At 38.9% G+C, this 21,393-nt stretch overlaps 2 protein-coding genes across 2 annotated transcripts in view; one reads left to right on the top strand and one right to left on the bottom strand.

Moving 5' to 3' along the window:
- klhl41a (kelch-like family member 41a) overlaps nt 1-21,393 on the bottom strand; it is a 34,996-nt gene that overhangs the window by 4,624 nt on the left and 8,979 nt on the right. The gene's annotated exons all lie outside the window — the stretch shown is intronic.
- On the top strand, nt 11,534-21,320 carry ppig (peptidylprolyl isomerase G (cyclophilin G)). The gene is made up of 8 exons (XM_020516948.2): nt 11,534-11,625; nt 12,444-12,518; nt 16,790-16,897; nt 17,826-17,870; nt 19,102-19,189; nt 19,736-19,765; nt 19,876-20,015; nt 20,790-21,320. Exons 1-8 carry the CDS (start codon nt 11,565-11,567, stop codon nt 21,062-21,064), a joined length of 822 nt encoding a protein of 273 aa, XP_020372537.2. The 5' UTR covers nt 11,534-11,564; the 3' UTR covers nt 21,065-21,320.

Genomic DNA, 21,393 nt, shown 5'->3' with positions numbered 1-21,393 from the left:
TCTGTCCACACTGTCAATCAGTAGAGTAAGTTTTGCAGCTATTGCTGTCTGCATATCATAATCTGTCTTAACCTTGAAGACCTCTACCAGTTGACTCCTTATTGTTTTACAGCTCTACCTGAAAAGAATGCAAACCCAAATCAAACTTCATAACTGTAACCCCTCATTCAAACCATCAAGTAAATTTTAGTAGTGCACCATCCATTGCTTTTATATTCCTCATATAATGGGTACCTAAACCACAACAATAAGATAACTATGTTCTAAACAACATTTTGTGCAAGCCCGTTTTATCCCCTTTGTCCCTCTGCTGAGTCAGTCCATTTAAGATTTTAACTTTTAAGATTTATTTTGTTTTTCAATTCTTTTAAAAAATGCTTTCTACAGCAAATCACAACTGCCCATTCTGCTGGTCGAGTCTATACCCTCCTACAAAATTCACAATCCTTATGTTCCAAATGACCAAAATTGGACCCAGCAGCAACTGTAATTATTGTTCCTTCTCTAACCAAATGCAGGAAATTTGCATATGTAGTAAATATGAAATGGAATGCCACTCATCCCAGATGTCTAGTCAAGCACACTTCATTTTTCCCTTATCCTTTGTATTCTGTCCTCATTCTTCGCCTCTGTTCCATCCACTTCTCTATTTATGTGACCACATTATCCTGATTTCAGTCACCGTTATCTTTGCCATCTGTCTCTTGTGTTGGACCATATCAAGTGCTTTATGAAATGTCTTAGCCGCTGCATATTCAGTTGTTTCTTCAAAGAATTCCATGTAGGCCAAGCCTAGTTGTCCTCTGTAAACCAGATCCACTGACCCTGATTCATGATTCATTACTTTGTCCCAAGCATTTAATCATTCCAACTAATATTATGGATTTCAATAGTTTGCTAACAATTGAGGACTAATTTACCTTTTACATGTTGTTTATTTGCTTTTCTTCAAAAATAAGATTATATTTGTCACTCTCAAGTCCCCTGGCATATTGTTTCCCGTGTAACTTTGGAAGGTTATAGTCAGAAATAGGTTTATTTTATTTCAGTACTGTTTTCATGCACAGACACAATGTTCTTTTCCTCGATTTCGCAGTATTATGTACATTTTTCTGGAATATATAATGTTATAATTTCTGTATTTGACATGCTAGGTGATATTTTGGATATCATTGCATGTGTACATATGTGTCTGTATTAAGTTGTGCTTGTCTGCAAATAATTCTGTCACATTGGTTTCTGATTGGCTTACAATTTCAATATTTATAAAACAGCAACAAATCAAAACTTGGAACAGATAGGGGAAAAAGAAGCAAGAATGGAAACATTAAACTTGAATTTCAAGGATGGACAATTAACAAAATATGTCAGAATACTGAAAAGAAAGAACAAACTCATCAAATTGATCCACTTCTTTTGAAAACCCTTTCAACTATCTTAGATTCAGCACAAGGTGTAGACTCTCCTAGTAGGTGGTAGGGTGGAAAAATAACAATGATAGGTTAACAGAGGAAAGTAGTTATTCCTGTTTACACAAGAATACTTTCTACATTAAGAATGTATGTGACAATTTATTCTGATGGAATCTTGTATGAAATCTCATCTGACAGCACGTTGCCTGTTCTTAAAACATTGTCCTTCGAGTGCAGAAACTTGTGGTTGGTTGGCTTGCTGAGCTGGTTCGTTGTTCCGCAGACGTTTCATTACCCTTCTGGGTACCATCATCAATGCAACCTCCGATGAAGCGCTGTTGTGTTTTCCTGCCTGGTTTTTAAACTGTGGAGTCCTTTGAGCTAGATTACCTCACTTCCGGTTTTCCTTCGTAATGGAGTGTATATGGGGTCGAGTTTGATGTGTTTGTTGATGGCTTTCTTCGTGGAGTACCAGGCTTCTAGGAATTCCCGTGCCTGTCTCTGCTTTGCTTGTCCCAGGATCTTAGTGTTGTTCCAGTCGAAGTGGTGGTTCTCCTTTATCTATGTGGATAGAGATGAGTGAGTATTGGTCATGTCTTTTGGCAGCCAAATGGAAGAACTACACCAAACGAGAGAGCGCAACCCGCGAGCAACTCTACTTCCTACATGGATGCCTCAGGAACCAGGTATTACCATGCAGTGTGAGATACAAACCACCCATCAACAACCCACAAGCCCGCAAAACAGCAGCTACAAAAAAACATGACCAATGCTTGGTCATCTCTATCCACATGGATGAGGAGAACCACCACTTCGACTGGGACAACACCAAGATCCTGGGACAAGCAAAGCAGAGACAGGCACAGGAATTCCTAGAAACCTGGTACTCCACGAAGAAAGCCATCAACAAACACATAGAACTCAACCCCATATACACTCCACTACGAAGGAAAACTGAAAGTGAGGTAATCCAGCTCAACTGACTCCAGAGTTTAAAAACCAGGCGGGAAAACACAACGACGCTTCATCAGAGGCTGCACTGATGATGTTACCCAGCAGGGTGATGAAATGTCTGCGGAACAATGAACCAGCTAAGTGAGCCAACCAACCACAACACCCACAACCCGAGCTACAAATCTATTCCAAAACCTTAGAAATGATGATGCTCATGTGCCTCTGCTGCCCTTGTCCTTCAAGGTCATAGGGTCATGGGTTTCAAAGGTACTGTAAAAGGAGTCTTGGTAAGTTGCTGCAGTGTGTCTTGTAGATGATACCTATTGCTGCAGCTGTGCATTGGTGTTGGAGCACCTGAATGTTTAAGGTGGTGTGAGGGGTGCCAATCAAGGGGACTGTTTTGTCCTGGCTGGTGTTGAGCTTCTTGAATATTGAAGTTGCATCCATCCAGGCAAGTGGAGAGTATTTCATCAAACTCCTGACTTGGGCTTTGTAGATGGTTGGACTGGCATTTAGAAAACAGGAACTGATTTACTCACCACAGAATTCCAACCTTTTGACTTGGTCTTGTAGCAACAGTATTTTAAATGGCTAGTCCAGTTCAGTTTCTGGCGCAGGGTAACCTCCAGGATGTTGGCATCGGAGGATTCATGCATGTCAAGGTCATGGTTGGTTCTCTCTTGTTGAAGATGGTCATTTGCTGGTACTAGTTTGACACAAATGTAACTTGCCACTTATTATCTCAGGTCTGAATGTTTACCAAGTTTTGCTGCATGTGAATGGATTGCTTCAGAATGTGAAGAAGGTGAATGGTATAAAACATTCTGCAGTAATCAGCAATCATCCCCTCATCTGACGTTATGATGGAGAGATGGTTGTTGGTGAAACAGCTGCGGATGGTTGGACTTTGTTCACAACCCCAAGCATCTCCTGTAGTGATGCCTGGGATTGAGATTGTTGAATTCCAATTAGGTGTATCTCTAACAAGCGGAGAGCTTTCCTCCAATTCACGTTGACTCCAGTTTTGCTAGGACTCCTTGAAGCTATACTTTGTCAAATAATCCATTAACATCAAGGGTGGGCATTCTCTGGCCAGCTCTGGAATTCAACTGTTTTGTTTATGTTTAGACTGAGGCTGTAATGAGGTCACCCTGATAAAACCCCAGTTGGGTGTGACTGAGCAGTTTGTGGCCAATAAGTGGTACTTGCTCAGCAATGTTGACTACCTCTTACATCACCTTGCTGATAATCAAAAGTAAACTACTAGGTCAGTAATTAGCTAGATTGGATTTTTTTCTGTGGTCACCACATACCTGGGAAATTTTCTAAATTTCTTGAAATTCACGACAAAAGTAGTACTCTCACCCACTGAGCAAGGAAAACACTCAGTGTCTAGCAATCAGCAAAAATATTCGTATCTCTATCACACAAGTCTATTGCTGCATATTCAGATAAAGTACATCAAATACAACTAGCTAAAACCTGGATTTGTTTGAAAGTTGGACACTACTTGCATCAACTTATAGTGAGTAAAACCTAAGAAGAATTCACCAGGGCAATTTGGCGAGGCACTACATTGGTACAGTGTGACTCTAGACCAGTTACCTGATTCATGTGCCAACATATCCTGCACTCTAAATCATCCTTGACCCAATATCCCTGAAAAAAGCTTGTCACATTCCTCATAATATTTCATATAGAAAAGCTCGGATTATGTTTTAATCAGATTTAACATGACTTAGCTGAGTTCTCAAAATGTTTAGAACCTCGGTTTACAGATAAGTAACCACAAAGCTTTCTTTGGCTTTAAAAAAAGAATGAGCTTGACCTGAACTACCCACGGCCCAAACCTTCCAACCCAAGTCCAGAACTCACCATGTATTTATCATGCATATATACATCCTGCAGGGAATGGAATTGAAGCAAGTGGTAAAAGATTTTGGCTGTTAGAATGAACCACTTCTGGAAATATTTGTGATAAATCCTGTTAAGCTATACCTAAAATAACATGTTCTTCATTGTGTTCGCAGGACAATTCACTGTAAAGTATACCATATCACCCTTGAACAAGACATTGATTAAGCCTCAATTAAGCAGCTAAAAAATAGAAGCAGGATAAGGCAAGATCATTGCTCCAAAGCCAGCTCTGCATTCAGTATGAACATGATCTGTCTATGTCAACTCCAGTTTCCATCTCTATTCCTGTATTCCTTGTTTCCCATGATGTCCAAAAAGCCAGTTAGGAAACTGCATTTTTGTTTGGTTTTTCTCATCTTGGAGGATATTGAAGCTGTAGAAAAGATGGACAGGTGGACAATCTTAAATTCCTAGTTTGGTAGATACAAAATGCTAAATATGTTTTAGAAAAGCATCCCTTCAAATTCTATAGACTCAGAGGAAATAAACTAAAATATATTTTTGTGAGCCAAATATTTTAATATATAAATTTGGAGAACCACACATATGGAAGGGCAGAATTATGTTGTATGTTAGGAAGTTCTTTCTCCGGAGATCGCTGATTCAAGTAATCATTGCATGGTTAATTTGATGTATTCCTTTGAGAGAGAGCTGGAGCTGTTTCTACATAGACTGGCAATCGTTTTGTACAAGAAGTTGGTATTCTGTTGTAACATTTGCAATTTTGTTCTCAACTAGTTTTGGTAGCCTTAAGGAGTCATTGGGAATTTTTCTTGACTTTCTCCCCTTAATTGACCAGAATTCCTGCCTGGTATTTTGCCCCTTCCTAGAGGTAACTCTGGTAGAGAAAGTGTGTACTGTGATGCATATCATAACAATGTGAGCGGGTTGGATGGAACACTTATTCTTTTCTAGCCCATTATCTTTTCTACTTTTGTACATGTGCAAGTAAGATGTTTGCCAAATCATGAGAATGACTGACTGATGTAATGTAGTGATACAGAAATTGATAGGTAACAGCAAGTGTCGCAATAATTGACTTTTAGTGATAATAGAATAGCTTTGAAGCAGCTTTATGTATATGCTCTTTTAAGCACTTGCTAACAACCTGAATGGATTTAGGCAGAGTATGACAGTTAATAACTTTCAACCTTATTTAAGGTCTCTGGGGCAATCTTCAAACCCTTTTTACCATAGCAGTGCTGGGCAAAGAATTTTTGTTGAATTCTTGTTCTGAACATGCATATTTTTAAAAATTATTTTCTGAAAGAACTTTTCAAAATTAAATCAATTTCCAGCTTTTTCATGGAGAGAGCTGTTAACTACCTACAGGAGGGAGAAGGAAGAGGAAGATTGAATAAATTAAAGGGAAATGACCAGGCAATAGATCAATTTAGTAATAAAAGTCATGATAATATGACAGGAAGAGACAGTGAACACAGATTTAAGAGTGTGCCAACAGAAAAGTCTATGCTCACAAAAACAGTTTTAAAACTTGGAATTAGAGGTCCTGTACCTGAATGCCTGTAGCATTTTTAATAATACAGACAAATTGGCAGCACAACTAGAAGTTCATATGTATCACTTTCTTTAATTCACTCATGATATGTGGGCAATGGTGGCTGGACCAACATGTTTGCCTGCCCCTAATTGCTGTTAAGAAGGTGGTAGTGAGCTGTCTGCTTAAACTCCTGCAGTCCATATGCTGTAGGTCGACCCACAGTGCTGTTGGGGGGGTGGAGGGTGGGGGTGCTGGAGGAGCTCCAGGATTTTGACCCAACAGCACTGAAAAACAGGCAGTATATTTCCAAGTCAGGATGGTGACCAGGTTGGAGGGGAACTTGCTGGTGGTGGTGTTCCCACCTATCTGCTGCCCTTGTTCTTTGAGCTGGAAATTGTTGTGGGTTTTGAAGGTGCTGTCTAAGGAGCTTTGGTGAATTTCTATAGTACCAAATAGCCATTGCAGGTGTGCTTCCCAAACTATTTTCGAATCAGTGGTGCGATGAGGGATTTGAGGGTGGTGTGGGAGGGTTGGGGAGTGAGTTTTGTAAAGCAACAACCAGACCTTAAACTATCTGAATTAGCTCTGCCCAGTTTTAGCAAAGAAAGCTCCAAGGATTTAAAGGGGCCATGCGTCTGTCAGTACTCAATTGGAGGTCGTTGGCAGCCATTGCTGTCCTGAGCCAGAATTCTGTCTGGCGAAGCATTAGGGTCATGATTTAGAGTTTAGGAAACACCTCATGACAGAGATTTGGCTGAAAGAGAAACCAAAACAGGGAAACATGGTTTCTGAGATAACAAGGTGTAGAGCTGGATGAACACAGCAGGCCAAGCAGCATCAGAGGAGCAGGAAGGCTGACGTTTCGGGCCTAGACGCTTCTTCAGAAAAAAAATGGTTTCTGGCTGGGAAACAGTCAGCTTAACTCCTTTGGCACGCAGTCCTCTACACACTTACTGATGATGTCTTTGACAGTAGTGACATACTCATTGAGGTTGAATGCTGAGTTATTGAATATGTGCCTGTCCATTGACTCTGAGCAGTCACATTAGAGCTAATCCGTCACCTCAGATCAGCACTGAACGACTTTCTGTATTGGATCTTCATGCTTCAGTTTCTGCTTGTGAGCTAGAAGAAGGTGCCGAGCCTTGTGGTCTGATTTACCAAAATGCGGCGGGGGATGGAGCAGTAGGCAACTTTGATTGTGTAGTAATGGTCAAGGGTGTTTGGGCCTCTGGTGGGACAGGAGACATGTTGATGGTATCTTGGTAACATACTCTTGAGTTGCCCTGGTTGAAGTCACCGGCTACAATGAACAAGGCCTCGGGGTATTTCGTCTTAAGGCTTTTCAGAATGCCTATGTTCTTTTGGTAAAAATTACCCCAAGCTATGAAGCATACATTCATTTCTTAAATCTTGACCATTGTGGGTCCACTGTTATGCCTTTTGTGAAGTTGCCCCCTCTAACACAACATACCCCTCACAGCTTTTGCAGCTTTTTTTAGATTTAGGACCCTAGTTTTGGATTGCAGTACTTCAATTTCTATATCAATGAAGAAATCGAGTTTTGGTAATTTTTCCTAAAGGACCTCTCACAACAAAATTATTAATTAACCTGTTCTTACTGCATATAACCAAATTTAGGATTGCCTCCCCACATTGAGTTGGTTTCTCAACATACATCATGTTCAAAATTCATCTTGTATACCAGAATTCATCTGCTATGGTTTTGCCCAATCTATATGTAGATTACAATAATACATAATTAATGTAGCGCCTCGTTGCATGGATCTCAAATTTCCTGTTTAATGCTGTCCCCTACCTCACATACTGTTTGGAGCTCTATCAAGAACTTCCACTAATGTTTTCTGCTCCTTGGTGTTTCTTAGCTCCACCCAGACTGACTCCACATCTAGATTTTCTACACCAGTATTCTTTTGTATTGTTGCACTGATTTCATCTTTTATTAACACCACCCATTTTCTTTACTGTTCTGCCATTTTTTCGTAAAGATTGCAGACCCTTGGATGTTCACTTCCTAGGCTTGGTGACCCCACAGCCATATCTCTGTAATAGCTATCATAGCATACCTAGGTACAACTATTTGCAACCACAGTTGCAATTACAACAAATTCATCTACTTTATTGCAAATTATATTCATTATCTATATCAATAATTTGGATGTGGGGATTAAATGTATTTTTCCACTTTTGTAGAATACATAAAACTAGTTGAAATTGTTTTGAGGAAGATGCAAAGACACTCCAGGTTTTGGAGAGACTAAGCGTGGGCAAAAAAATTGGCAGAAGTAATATAACTTTGATAAATGTCTAAATGTCCACTTTGGTAGGAAAAACAAAATGGTGGGAGAAGTGTTGAACTTCAATAACTTAGTGTCCTTGTTCTTGAGTCAGTGAAAGTTTGCGTGCAAATATTGCAAGCCCCTTAATGATTACAAGCAGATTTGAATATAGGAGTAAAGATGCCTCACTAAGTTACATCAGAGATAGTGAGAACTGCACATGCTGGTGTAAGAGACAACACAGCGTGGAGCTGGAGGAACGCAGCAGGGCAGGCAGCATCAGAAGAGCAGCAAAGGTGACGTTTCGGTTCGGGCCCCTTCTTCACAAATTTCTGAAGGTCCTGATCCAAAATGTAAACTTTCCTGCTCCTCTGCTGCCTGGCCTACTGTGTTATCTCTAAATTACATAGTAAGATTGCACTTGGAGGATTAAATGCAGTTTTGGCCACCTTAACTGTGGAAGGAGAGAGTGCAACAGAAGTTTCACAAAATTAATTCCATAGATGGAGGGATTGTTCAAACAGAAAAGATTCAACAGACTGACGTTTATTCTTCTAAGTCCAGCGACTATAGGCGATCTCATTCAAACACAAAAGTCTATTCTAGGGATTAACAGAGTAGATGCAGGAAACATGTTTTCCCTGGTGAGAGGTGGGGGGCTGGGTGGAAATTTAGAACCAGGCAACACAGTTTCTAAACAAGGGGTAGGCCATATAGGATGGGATGAAGAGGTAGTTCTTCACTTGGAGGGTGATGATACTTTGGAATTCTTTGCCTTCAAGACCTGTGGAGGCTAAGTATTTGACTGTGTTCAAGGCAAGCATTGATAGATTTCTACGGATTAAAAACACCTAACGATATAAGGACAGTCCAGGACAATGGTTATTGACTACAAGGTCAACCATGATGTCACTGAATGGTCGAAGGGGCTCAAAGAAGTGAGCTAGTGGCCTACTTATGAATAAAGTAGTGAATGCAAAATTTGCACTTGCTACAAATGTGAAACAAAAGCTGGAAACAGCAGGTCAGTTAGCAGTTATGAAGAAGAACACTTCAGTATTTTGGATTTTAAAAGAACATAAGGTGCCAAAAATATTGTATTAGGTCATTATCTGGAAATTATGGTTTGCCTCACTTTAGTTGTCATGTTGATGTCCAATTTTATCATTTTAGTATCAAGATTGACTTTCAAAATATTTTACCCACAAAAATGTATTTTGTGTCATACAAGGATTTGAGAGTGGACATTTAAACTGTCAGACTGTAAGGCATAGGAGCAGAAGTAGACCATTCACCCATTGAGTCTGATCCATCATTCAATGAGAGTATGGCTGATCTGATAATCCTCATATCCACTTCACTGCCCTTTCCCCAAAACACTTGATTACCCTGCTGATTAAAAATCTGTCTCAATCTTGAATATATTCAACCCACCCTCATATGCCCTCTGTGGTATTGATTTTGTGAGAATTCACAACCATCTGAGCAAAGAGACTCCTCCTCATCTCTCTGTCTTAAATATGTAATCCTAATTCTGAGATCATACCCTCTCGTCCTAGCCTCTCCACAAAGGAAACAACCTTTCCACATCTACCCTGTCCTCTAAGAATCTAATAAGTTTCAATAAATAAATTGCAATGAGAGAAATTTACAAATGGATAAGGATAGATTAAGTGAATGAGCAAAAATTTGGCAGATGAAATTTAATGTGAACAAGTTTGAGGTTGTCCCTTTTGGTCAGATAAACAAGCAATTTATTATCTAAATGGGGAGAAATTCGGAGCGCTTTGGTACACTGGGATATGGGTATTCTTGTGCATAAATTGCAGTAAACTAGTGTGCAGGTACAGCAGGTAATAGGAAGGGAAATGGAATTTTGGCATTTATTGCTAAATTGATAAAGTATAAATGTTGGGAAATGTTGCTGCAACTATACAAGACATTAGTGAGACTGCACCTGGAGTATTACACACAATTTTGACCCCCTTACTTAATGAGGGATTTGGTTGCATCGGAGACAGTTCATAAGAGGTTCATTAGATTGGTTCCAAGGGGGGTTTATCTTGTAAAGAGAGAGTGAGCAGTTCAAGCCTACATTCTTTGGGGTTGAGAAGATTGAGTGTGGATCAAATTGGGTACATAAGACGTCAAAAGGGACTGACAAATTAGATATATAAAGGATTTTTCTTCACATGGGCAATTTAGAAAGAAAGGTCATAATTTCAGGACAAGGAGTAGCAGATTTAAATCGGAGATGAGATGTTACTTCTCTCAAAGGATTGTGATGTGGAGTTCATACACCAGAGTCTGGTAGATGTTGGGGCACTGAATAAATTTGAGGAAGAGATAGATTTTTAACTCGTAAGGGGTTGAAGAGTTATGGAGAGCAGGCAGGAAAGTGGAGTTGAGGCTGAGATAAGATCAGCCATGATGGTATCAAATTGCAGACCATGCTCGAGAGGCTGAATTGTCTACCCCTGCTCCTAGCTCTTATGTTCTAGTAAGGTCGCTTCTCATTCTTCTATATGCAAACAAGCACAGGCTCAATCTTTTAAATCTCTCCTCGTATGACAGTCCCTCAGTACCTGGTATCAACCTTGGACTGCCTCCAATGCCAGCATATCTTTCCTTAGATAAAGGGCCCAAAACTATTCACAGTTTTCTAGCAATGGTCTGCCCTGTAAAATTTTAGCAAGACCTCCTTACTTATATATTACATTCACTTTGAAATGAAGGTCAACATTTCATTTGCCTTTTCTATTAACCACTGGACTTAGATGCTGGCTTTCTTTGATTCATGGATGAGGATTCCCAAGTTCTTTTGTTCTGTAGCTTTCTGCTGACTTTCTCCCTTTTAAGTAACATTTAGCTCCTCTATTCTTCCTGCCAAAAAGCATAACCTCATATTTTTGCTCACTCACTTAAGCTGTCTATGCCCCTCTTCAGGGATACTCACTACTTGCCTTCCCACCTACTCTTGTCATCCACAAACTTGGCTCTGGTACATTCACTTTCATCGTCCCAAATCATTAACATGTTATAAATAATTGTAGCCCCAGCACTGACCCCTGTGGCACACCACTAATGAAGACTAAGGTAAAGTATTTATTCAAATCCTTTGCCATTTCCTAGTTCCCCCACTATTATTTCCCCAGCCTCATTCTCTAAGGGGCTTATGTTCATCATTTGTTGTTAGCAGAGCAGTTTGTTATTCAGCTTGTACATAGTCCTTTCTCTGCTTCGTATAACTGCTGTCTGTGGCTACAAAATTAAGTTTTGCTTGCCTACAAACAGAAATTATAGACCCCCCAGCTTTAAGCTTCGAAAATAGTTAGATCACGTTTAGTGAGATCTAAGGGTGAACGTGCAAAGAAGAGAGACTTTGTTCATAAGATTGCAATGTGAGTAAACCCCTTGTACTGAATTATTGACTGATTATGGCATCTGTTTCTTCTGCAGTAACTACAGCTCGTGCAAAGCATGGGGGTGAAAACACAGCGTCCTCGATGTTTTTTTGACATAACTGTCAATAATCTGCTTGGTAAGGGAAATGTACTAAAGCAATTATGTAACTTGCATGAACACAAACTTTCAATATACTGAAATGACCATGGCTCAGGTTTAACTTTTTGAATTCATTTTGTTATATTATAATCGCAAACATTTTACTGACGTTGTTCTTTAAGAATCTGCAGTTGGTTTGGAACTTTGTTGCAACTTCAAGTTCTGCGGTTAAAGGAATACGTACATTTATTGGGAATGAGAGTAGAATGCGTTGGCATTTTTAGAATGTTACAAACATAAATGAATAAATTATAATGTTTAAAGTTGAGGATGCTCTTCTCCAAGAAATATAGGGCAAAAAAATGTGTATTCCAATATTTTAGTCCAAAATGTATTGTGAGGACTCTTGTGGTGCAGTGTTAGTGTCCCTAACTCTGAGCCAGCAGGCCTGGGATCAAATCCAACCTGCTCCAGAGGTGCGTGATAACATCTTGAGCAGATTGATTTAAAAAAAATAGTCTAGTGTTTTGTGTCAGCATCAATCAATCTTGTGTTATGTACAGCACAGGTTAGATGCAAACAAAAACACCCTTTGCACATTCTGAGCATGATGCATTAACTGAAGCTGTAAAAGATCTTTCTTCCTGCTTCAATATGAAATTTCCACTTCTGTCAAATTGCCTTTCTTGAATGAAGTTGTCACTTAGAGTTGCGAGTGTTTTGATATAGTTTTGCAAATTGTTGATAAAGTTAGTAACTAAATGAATGTAGTATGAAGTATGTAGCAATAGAATTTTTATTATACTTTTTAAAGACTTTAAGATATAATTGATTCATTTGTGTTTTTTTTCACAGTAGGGAGAGTGGTCTTTGAATTGTTTTCAGATGTGTGTCCAAAGACTTGTGAGAACTTTCGCTGCCTCTGTACAGGTTAGTTGCAGGATAGTGCTGAGTTCTTTGATCTAGAACTAAGAAAGATGTTTTGGTTTTGTTAGATATTGGATTGAATCTTCCAATCTGGGTAGAATCCCTATTTTCTGACCCAACTCGGACGAAAAGTTAACCACTTACCTTTGGAGGAGTTTTCTGGGTGAACATCTAAGGCAAGAGCCTTCCCTGTCAAAGCAACGTAGTCCAGTCTGGGAATCCATGCAAGCAGCAGTGGAGTGCATCGGCGCTAAAACAAAATCCCTTTTGCTGCAGTATCTACTCCAATCCAAGGTTTTGAAGTCCTAAGCCTATTCTGACAGCTACTGTGAGAAAGTAAGTGAGGGGACAGAGTGGCTGATTGGAAGGGGGAAGTTGGGTGCAGGAGGGAAATAAGGTAAAGGTGATTGGAATGAATGTCTGGTGGAGTTGCGAAGGTGAGCGTAAGTGACTGGGTAAAGGCTTAGGGTAAGTCTGTGGGTGTAGGTTTTAGGGTGTTGTTTGGAATCTTGGGGATGGTTGCTGAGGTTTGGAGGCGGTCAGAGGTGTGGCTGGAGTGTTAAGGAATGACAGTGGGATGGTACTTCGAGTTTGTTGTGTGGAGGCTAGGGGAATGCATGGAAATTGAGGGTCTGCATGTGTGCATATCTGGGAGCAAAGGGTGTATGGAATATCAGGAAGTTGGTGGCAGGGGCCAAAGCATGCGGGAGTCATTGGTGGTTGGGGTGGGGCACAGGAGTCCGTGCTGGTGGGGTAAGGGTGCAGGAACCTTTGAGGAGTGTGTGGGAGTCGATGGGGTTCTGGTTGTGGGATTCAAGAGAGGCTCAGATGAGAGGGATGAGTCCTGTGTGGGAGGCAATATGTGATGATCAGGAGTGGATGTGTGAATTGGTCAAGATTGTTGGCGGATGGACATGAAAGCTGGGAGGTGTCAGCTTTCCATTTCAGGAGAGGTTGGTAGCGAGTGTGAAAATTGTGGGAGCTGAGAGGTGGTTGGGTGGTTATGGGAATCAGGGTGCTCAGTTTGACTGGGAGTTGGGGGCTACTGTGGCAGTAGGGACAGTTCATGGCGGCTGTGGAAGTTGGTGAGAGTTTAGGGGAACTGTGGGAGTTTTGGGGGGGGGGGGGGGGGGGGTGATGTTTAGGGGTGACCACGAGTATCGAAGGGAATTGGGGAACATCGGGAGGAGTTGGAGAGAGTGGGAATTTGGCATGTTGGAGTTGGCAGATCAGTGATGTGGGAGTTAGGTGAGGTCAAGGAGAGCCATGGCATTCACCGGGCATCTGTAAGAGTCATGTGTGGCAAGGGGGTGGATAAATGATTTCAGGAAGGTGGTGGGGGTGGATGTCAGAGGTGCCTATGAATGGGATGGACTTGGGAGTCAAGAGGACAGAGTTCACAGTATATCGGATCTGTGATGCATTGGGTTTATATGGAGGTATGGGGAATCAGGTTTGTGCATGGGTTGAATTGATGCCAGTGGACCTGTTTAGAGGGTAGTTTAGTGGTGTGTCAGGAGACAGTTTTATATTTAGTCATTCTTTTAATCCATCTAACTTTTCCTGCCTAACTATTAGCTGAGTAAAGATTAGAGTTAACCCTCCAATTAAAACTCTCAGGTGGGGACCTATTTGGAGTGATTCAGAAGACGTTTCACACCGTCCTGTGTTAGCACTGCTTCATTGTCCTGACATGCAACACCTTTTCTGTATGTCAGCAAAAATCATCTTCCTTTTGGAAGATAAGGGTGATTCTTGTCTTGTGATTTTTTTTGTATATTTGGCATTGTTTTGATTATATTAAAACATATTAAAGCAACATGAATGGCATGTTCTTACTTTTGAAAAGCAACAATTTAAAATTACTACATTTTATTGGAGAGTCTGTCATTCTAGTTCAACTAAAGGGTGACAATTAAAGCATTAGAGCATTAAACAACTAGAAATAAGGTATATCTATATAGAACATCTATCTATGTTTATTTCCTACTTGGAAAAACCTGTCTCATGATATCACAAATTTCCATTCTTCTGTCTTTTTTCGCCAGTATAAATTGCTCTGTCCACATTTGTTATGGAAAGTGCCAATGTAAATTTGTCATTCTATAATTACATCCTCATACCAGTGGTTATTTAGTATCAACTTCTGTTGCGTCTCTCCCAGTTCTACATTATTATTTCTCTGTAATTCAGAGAAACTTCACCATCTGAAAGCTGCAGTTTTTTTAGCAATCTGTCCCTGTGTCAGAAGGTGGTGAGCAGAAAAGACAGGCTAACATACAAGTAAGTGTTTTCAGCATTGTTGGAAAGGGTTTCATCTTTTGGATAGGATATTGACCTTTCTTTCAAGTAGATACAAAATAACTTACTGTTGTGTTTTTAACAAAAATGGGGAGTTCTTTCTAGATTCTTGCAAATGTTTACTCCTCAACCTACACCAGCAACACCATTAATTTATAGAGTGCCTTTAATGTAGTAAAAAACGTCTCGATGCCTTTTACAGAAGCATTCTCAAACAAAATTTGACACTGGGTCACAAAAGGAGATCATAGAAACAGTCACCAAAAACTTGTTGAATTTAAGGAATTCTTTAAAAGAGATGAGAAAGCTTGAGGGAGGAATTCCAGCACTTCGGACCTTTAACAGAATGCATGCTGCCAATGAGGAGTGAAAATCAGATGTATGAGACCAAAATTGAATGAGCACACATATCTCGGGGCTTTAGAGCTGGACCAGGTGAGAAATGGAGAAATGTGAGCTTTGAAAACAGTGGAAATTTTTTAATTGAGTTACTGGACTTGGAATCAACATACGAGTCAGCAAGCACAAGGGTGATGAGTAAATGGGCCTTGGAGTGAGTTAGAGAATATGGTGAACATAATTTCAAAGGAGTTAAATTTATTGAAGGAACAGGATGGGAGGCCAACCAGGAGAGTATTGTGCACAAAGTTAAGTCTAGAGATTTTTTTGCAATTTATTTAAGACCTCAGCAGATGTAAGCAGTCTTAGAGGTGAACACAAATAATCTTAGTGATGGAGATAATATTTGATTTGAAAGCTCACTTTGGGGTCAAATGGGATGTCATTGTTTAAATGGTATAGTTCAGCTCAGCCTGTGGCTCAGGAGATCGATGGTCCTGGTGGCTAAGAAACAGATGTTTTGCCAGTTCTTGAAGATATTGGTTGCAATTTTCACAGTAATTATTGAGAGGAAGTTCCTATTCAACCTGTATTAACTATCAGCTAAGTAACATGACAGATCAGATATTGTGATGTGGACATGATAAGTGGTGGTGAAGTCGAGCTGTTTATCATTAGCATAGTTGTAGAACTTGATAGGTTTTCAGAAAATGTAATTAAGGCAAAGCTTATGAATGAGAAATAGCAATAGACCAAGAGTAGATCTTGGGGGAATCTAGTAGTAGTGGAATGGAGCAGGAAGAAAAGCCATTCCAGGCATGTTCCCTGGTTATGACTGGATAGATCACATAGAACAGTTGAGGGATAACCAACTGGATAATGGAGAACAGGGTTTGAAAAAGGATGGTGTGGTGTACTGTCAAAATCTACAGTCTGGGCAGTAAGAATTTAGAACAATAGATTACCATGATCACAGTCATACTGGATATCACTTTTGTCATAGGCTATTGCATTGATGAGGATATAAACGTGATAGGAAGTTAAAACATGGAGTTACAAGCAAGGTGGTTACACATTTGGAACATGCCAAAGCTTTCAGGGATGTTGTAAAAGAAAGGGTGGTTGAAAATCAGAACATAGGAACAGGTATAGGCCATTCAGCCCCTCCATCCTTTCCCACCATTCGATGAGATCGTTGATCTGTGGCCTGACTCCATGTATCTGCCTTTGGCCCATATCCCTTAATATCTTTGCGTAACAAAAAATTATCTATCTCAAAGTTAAAATTAATAACTGATCCAACATCTGTTTGTGGAAGACAGCTCCAAACGTGATGATTTTCAAATACCTAATTAGGTGTAAATCACTTTAGGATATCCTAAGGTTCTGAAGCAAATACATGTTCTTTATTTTTTCCCCATTTGTCATGCCATGGGTTACTGTTAATTTATTTTCTGTCTCTATCTTGCACAATTCGTAGAAACAGTCCGCAGATCAATATTGGCAGGATGTCTGTTTTAATGCTTACAGAAGTACATCTTCAGGAGAGCGCTCCACCGTTTGGTGCATTTTAACTATTATTGGTAGTTTATACCCACGTTATCAGTGATGCTACCCTGTTGATCTCATTACAGGTGAAAAGGGGGTTGGAAAGAGTACTCAAAAACCTTTACATTATAAAGGTTGCCTATTTCACAGAGTTGTAAAGGATTTTATGATTCAAGGAGGTGACTTCAGTGAAGGTATGAAATCAGCAGTTAGTAGTGCACATCCTAAAATTTGAAGTTCTTGATTTTTTTTCTTCCAAAGCTGCCTTTTCCTCACAGCTATTCATTATATAATTTTCCAGCCTGATTTTGTATAGCTGTGTATGGTTATTTCATTATCGTGGGCGGAGGCTTGTAAGGAGTGTAATCTCCGGCATTGACCACTGGGGCAAAATGCTTCTCTGTATATTCTATTAACTTGTGATTTAACTCACCTTTTTTTCCTCCTTTGTTGCTAATGCAAAAGCAGATGCAAATTGATATTAATGAGCCATAAGGTCTAAATTTGCAATTTCTTACTTAAGTTAGCTTAACTACTTGACTTAACAGGATTTGTTTCTTTTCAAATTTCATTCTTCTGTGAATGCTTGGGGAGGAGATGAAAGTGGTAATAATGGAAATAAACCATATGTTTGAACTCTTCAATTTAGTAATAAAACAAGTGCTCATTAACTTCTTTGTCTGACATTTTTAAAAACCACGTGTATTTTTTTTGTAACCAAACTGTTGTCAGAACCAGGACCCATTCAAAAATGTGGCCACTGTCTTAGTCTGTGACATGTTTTCTATGCCAGTATGCATTACTGTCCTTTATGCTTTTCCCACATCTGAAAATAAATCCCTCTTGATGAGGTTTGTGTTGCACTCTGCTTCTGAAATATATCTTTGTAGGAAGTTTTGTTTCTTTGAAATTGTGATGGTCCTGCAATGGCATGCATCAATGCTCCTTTTGAAATATAGAACAAGTTATAAAGAAGGATTACATTTTTTTTTTGCTGTCATTCTTTCACGTTAAATCAACGAGAGTGTGCTTTTCATAATGTGATTACCTTTTTGCAATTGAAATAATGTATATGCTAAAAGGGCTTGTTGTAGCTTCATTAAGAATCTTCTGTACTTGTAGGAAATGGCCGAGGAGGTGAATCTATCTATGGAGGGTTTTTTGAAGGTAATTTTTTTTCTCTGTTAAAACCTGAGAAGGAAAGTAGAAGGCCATTTAACCCTTCAAGCTTGCACTGCCATTGAATACGAAGACCATGATTGATTTACCTCAATTCTTTTTGTACTATCCCATATCCAAATTAAGCATTGCATGTTGCTAGTGAGCAGTACGTCACAAATTTTGTATTTATGCTACTGATAACTTGATGTATTTATTTTTGCTAAATTTGTGTGGGTACCCAAATAACAAAAGTATTCATTTCAGTATCATGGATCTAATTTACAGTTTAACGTGCTTTTTCAACTTTTAAGATTGAAAGCCTTACTGTTGAGAGGAATGTTGCAAAATTCTAAAGGTAGATTTATGTGCAAGGTCCATAGATGAATGCTGCTCGATAAGAAAGCTGCTAGAGCAGAGAACTGTAATGAACATGCATACATCCTGAAGTCACTTGTAAATAGGGCTGAGTCACTTAATTATGTGGAGAAACTAGAGAAGCTAGAATTGTTTCCCTTGAAGCAGAGAAGATGAAGGAGCTATTCAATAACATTTACAAGGATCGTTAATGGAGTAATTAAGACTAAACTATTCCCACCAATCAATGAATAAGTAACCAAAAACATTGATTTCATATTAATAGCAAAAGAACCAGAGAGAAAATAAGATGTTTTTTATGTTATAATTGTTATGATGTGCAATACATTGTATGAACAGTGGTGGAAAAAGTAGCAACTTTTAAAAAGGGTATTCGTGTATGCCTGAAACGAAATTAAATTTCTTGAAGAGTCTTCTGTAGTTTTAGGAAATGGCTGAGGTGGTGAATTAGGATTGGGAAGGGGTTGGTGAATGGGATTAATTGATTTTTTTTTAAACTGCCCGTTCCTACACAGCATAGTTTTCTGACTTCTCGTGCAAAGTACCCCAGTAAATTATAACTGCAAACTATGTAGCTTTTTTGTTCAGAATCCAGTTTTACATTTGACCACTGAGTCTCGTAGAGTGTGTGTTTTCACCGCAATTGGCTGGATGGACTACAGTGATTTTTGTTTATTTGTTCTTGTATTTTCACTGTTCCTATACAATAAAGTGGTGTGCTTAGTTTTGTGATTACAGTGTTTACTCCTGATTACACTACACTTTATCGGATAAATCCACCCATAGTGGCATAGAAATTGTGAAAAGTTCTTGAAGCTTTATTCAGTTCTATAAAATTGTTTCATTTCTTTATTGGAAATAGATGAAAGTTTTGCAGTCAAACACAACAAAGAGTTCCTGTTGTCTATGGCTAACAGAGGAAAGGATACTAATGGTTCACAGTTCTTCATGTAAGATTTTTTGTTATCCTGTAGAAAATATCTGATTTGGACAATGTAAAATAGGTTTACATCTTCAGCTAGTTATGTATGCTTATGCTGTGGTCTCATACTGCTACTAGTGGGCAGACAAGGATCTGTCAATAATTAATAAAAATACTTTTGCTTTCTTTCTCCTTAATCGTTTGTTCTGTTTTTTTGTCATCATATGACTTCTGTACATGCAACTAGAGTCCCATTTCTGTTACAGCATTTTCTGAAGATTAAAACAATGCTAATTTAGACTTTCAAACTGCATTTATTGCACTACTTGCCCCAAGATATGTGTAATGTAAGAGAGATTAGTACCAAAAATGTCTAAACTTTTTTTTACATTTGATTCATGCCTGTCTCTGTAATTGCCTTGTGGTTATGATATTTGCTTTCAACGCATGCATGATATTTTATGGCTGAATTTTTGAATTTCAATGCTTTATTGTAGCTTTTATAAGTTGTCTAACTTTGTTTTTCTAATTTCATGTTACGAATATTCATTTTTATGAATATTAAAACGTAAAGAACTACTAAGCCTGCCCCTCATTTAGATAGGTAAGTACACTTTCTATATATATATATTTATATATATACTATAATTATCTAAATGTTGCTTATAACACCACAGAAAATGTAACTGAAAATCACCTTTTGCATTTCGCCAGTGTACATGTGGTCTTTGGTCAAGTTATTTCAGGACAGGAATTAATAAGGGATGTGGAAAACCAGAAGACTGATGCAAATAGCAAACCATATGCAGAAGTACGCATCTTAAACTGTGGAGAATTAATTCCAAAATCCAAAGGTATGTGTGTGTAACTAGAGAAAGAGGAAGAATTTAGGAGCAAATTATTGCAGATGCTGGAATCTGCACTGAAAACAAAAAATGCTGGAAATCACAGCGGGTCGGGCAGCATCTGTGGAGAGAGAACAAGCTAACGTTTCAAGTCTAGATGACTCCTCATCCAAACTCTGATAGCTTGCTCTTTCTCCAAGGATGATGCTTGACCCACTGTGATTTACAGCATTTTTTTGTTTTCAGTGAAGAGGAAGAATCTTCTGTTTCCTTGCTTTAGAGCATTTTAATGTTTAACTTATTTTACAATAAAAATGACTCAATGCAGCAAGCTGGAAGATCAACTGATGTTCACAAATGGTGTCCATTCAAGTAATAGCCAAGTGTAACTCTGGCTTATAATGCCAAATTAGTTCAAATGCTATTAAAACAGAATGGAAGTTGCCAATAGATTGCTTTTGTTGAACCTTCAAATAAAATTTCTGAAATTTTTTCAAATAAAATGCATTTTTATGTTTCCTTTGCCTCTGCTGAAGGAATGGAAATGATTACAATAGAGCTTTTGAGTTCACCAGGGTCCTGGAAACTGTGAAATAAATTAGATAATTGCCAAGTTGCCCTTGAGAAATTGTTGGTGAGCTGTCTTCTTGTATCGTTGCAGTCTATTTGGTGAAGGTAGACTCTCATTGCTGTTCAGGAGGGATATCTTTGTATGTAAATCATAGGTGCAGGCGGTGTTTCAAGGTGGCATACATTTTAACAAATAGATGTATTTTACTTAAGCAAAAAAAGAAGAGAAGAAAAGAAAGAAATCTTCATCCTCTTCAAGCGAATCTGAGAGTTCTTCTGACTCAAGCTCTTCCTCAGAATCAGAAAGTGAAACAGATGAAGATTCTAAGAAAAGAAAAAAGAAACAACGGAAGAAGGAGTCCAAAAAACGAAAGAAAGACAGGAAACGAAGAAAGAAATCAGAAAAGAAAAGGTTGGTGGTAATGTTATATGTAAGAATGTTAATTGTCCTTTATATTGTCCTGGACTTGGCATTATGCCAGCACTAGTCTGAATATAAGCTTAAGAATCATTTTTAGTGATTTTAAGACGACATCTTTTATGCAGCAACCAGTGTGCTAACAAAATACTTCACCTATCACAAATTTTGATTTATTTCTTGGCCAGGTACTTCTGCCATCATATTCTCCCTTTTCACACTTCAATCTCAAATCACACATTTGGACAAACAAAGGGCCTATGATGGTTAGAGATAGTAGGAACTGCAGATGCTGGAGAATCTGAGATAACAAGGTGTAAAGCTGGATGAACACAGCAGGCCAAGCAGCATCAGAGGAGCAGGAAGGCTGACGTTTCGGGCCTAGACCCTTCTTCAGAA

The sequence above is a fragment of the Rhincodon typus genome, chromosome 7 (genome assembly GCF_021869965.1).
Source record: "Rhincodon typus isolate 14 chromosome 7, sRhiTyp1.1, whole genome shotgun sequence".
NCBI lineage: Eukaryota > Metazoa > Chordata > Chondrichthyes > Orectolobiformes > Rhincodontidae > Rhincodon > Rhincodon typus.
The sequence above is the reverse complement of the archived record's forward strand: the minus strand, read 5'-3'. Positions and strand labels throughout refer to the sequence as shown.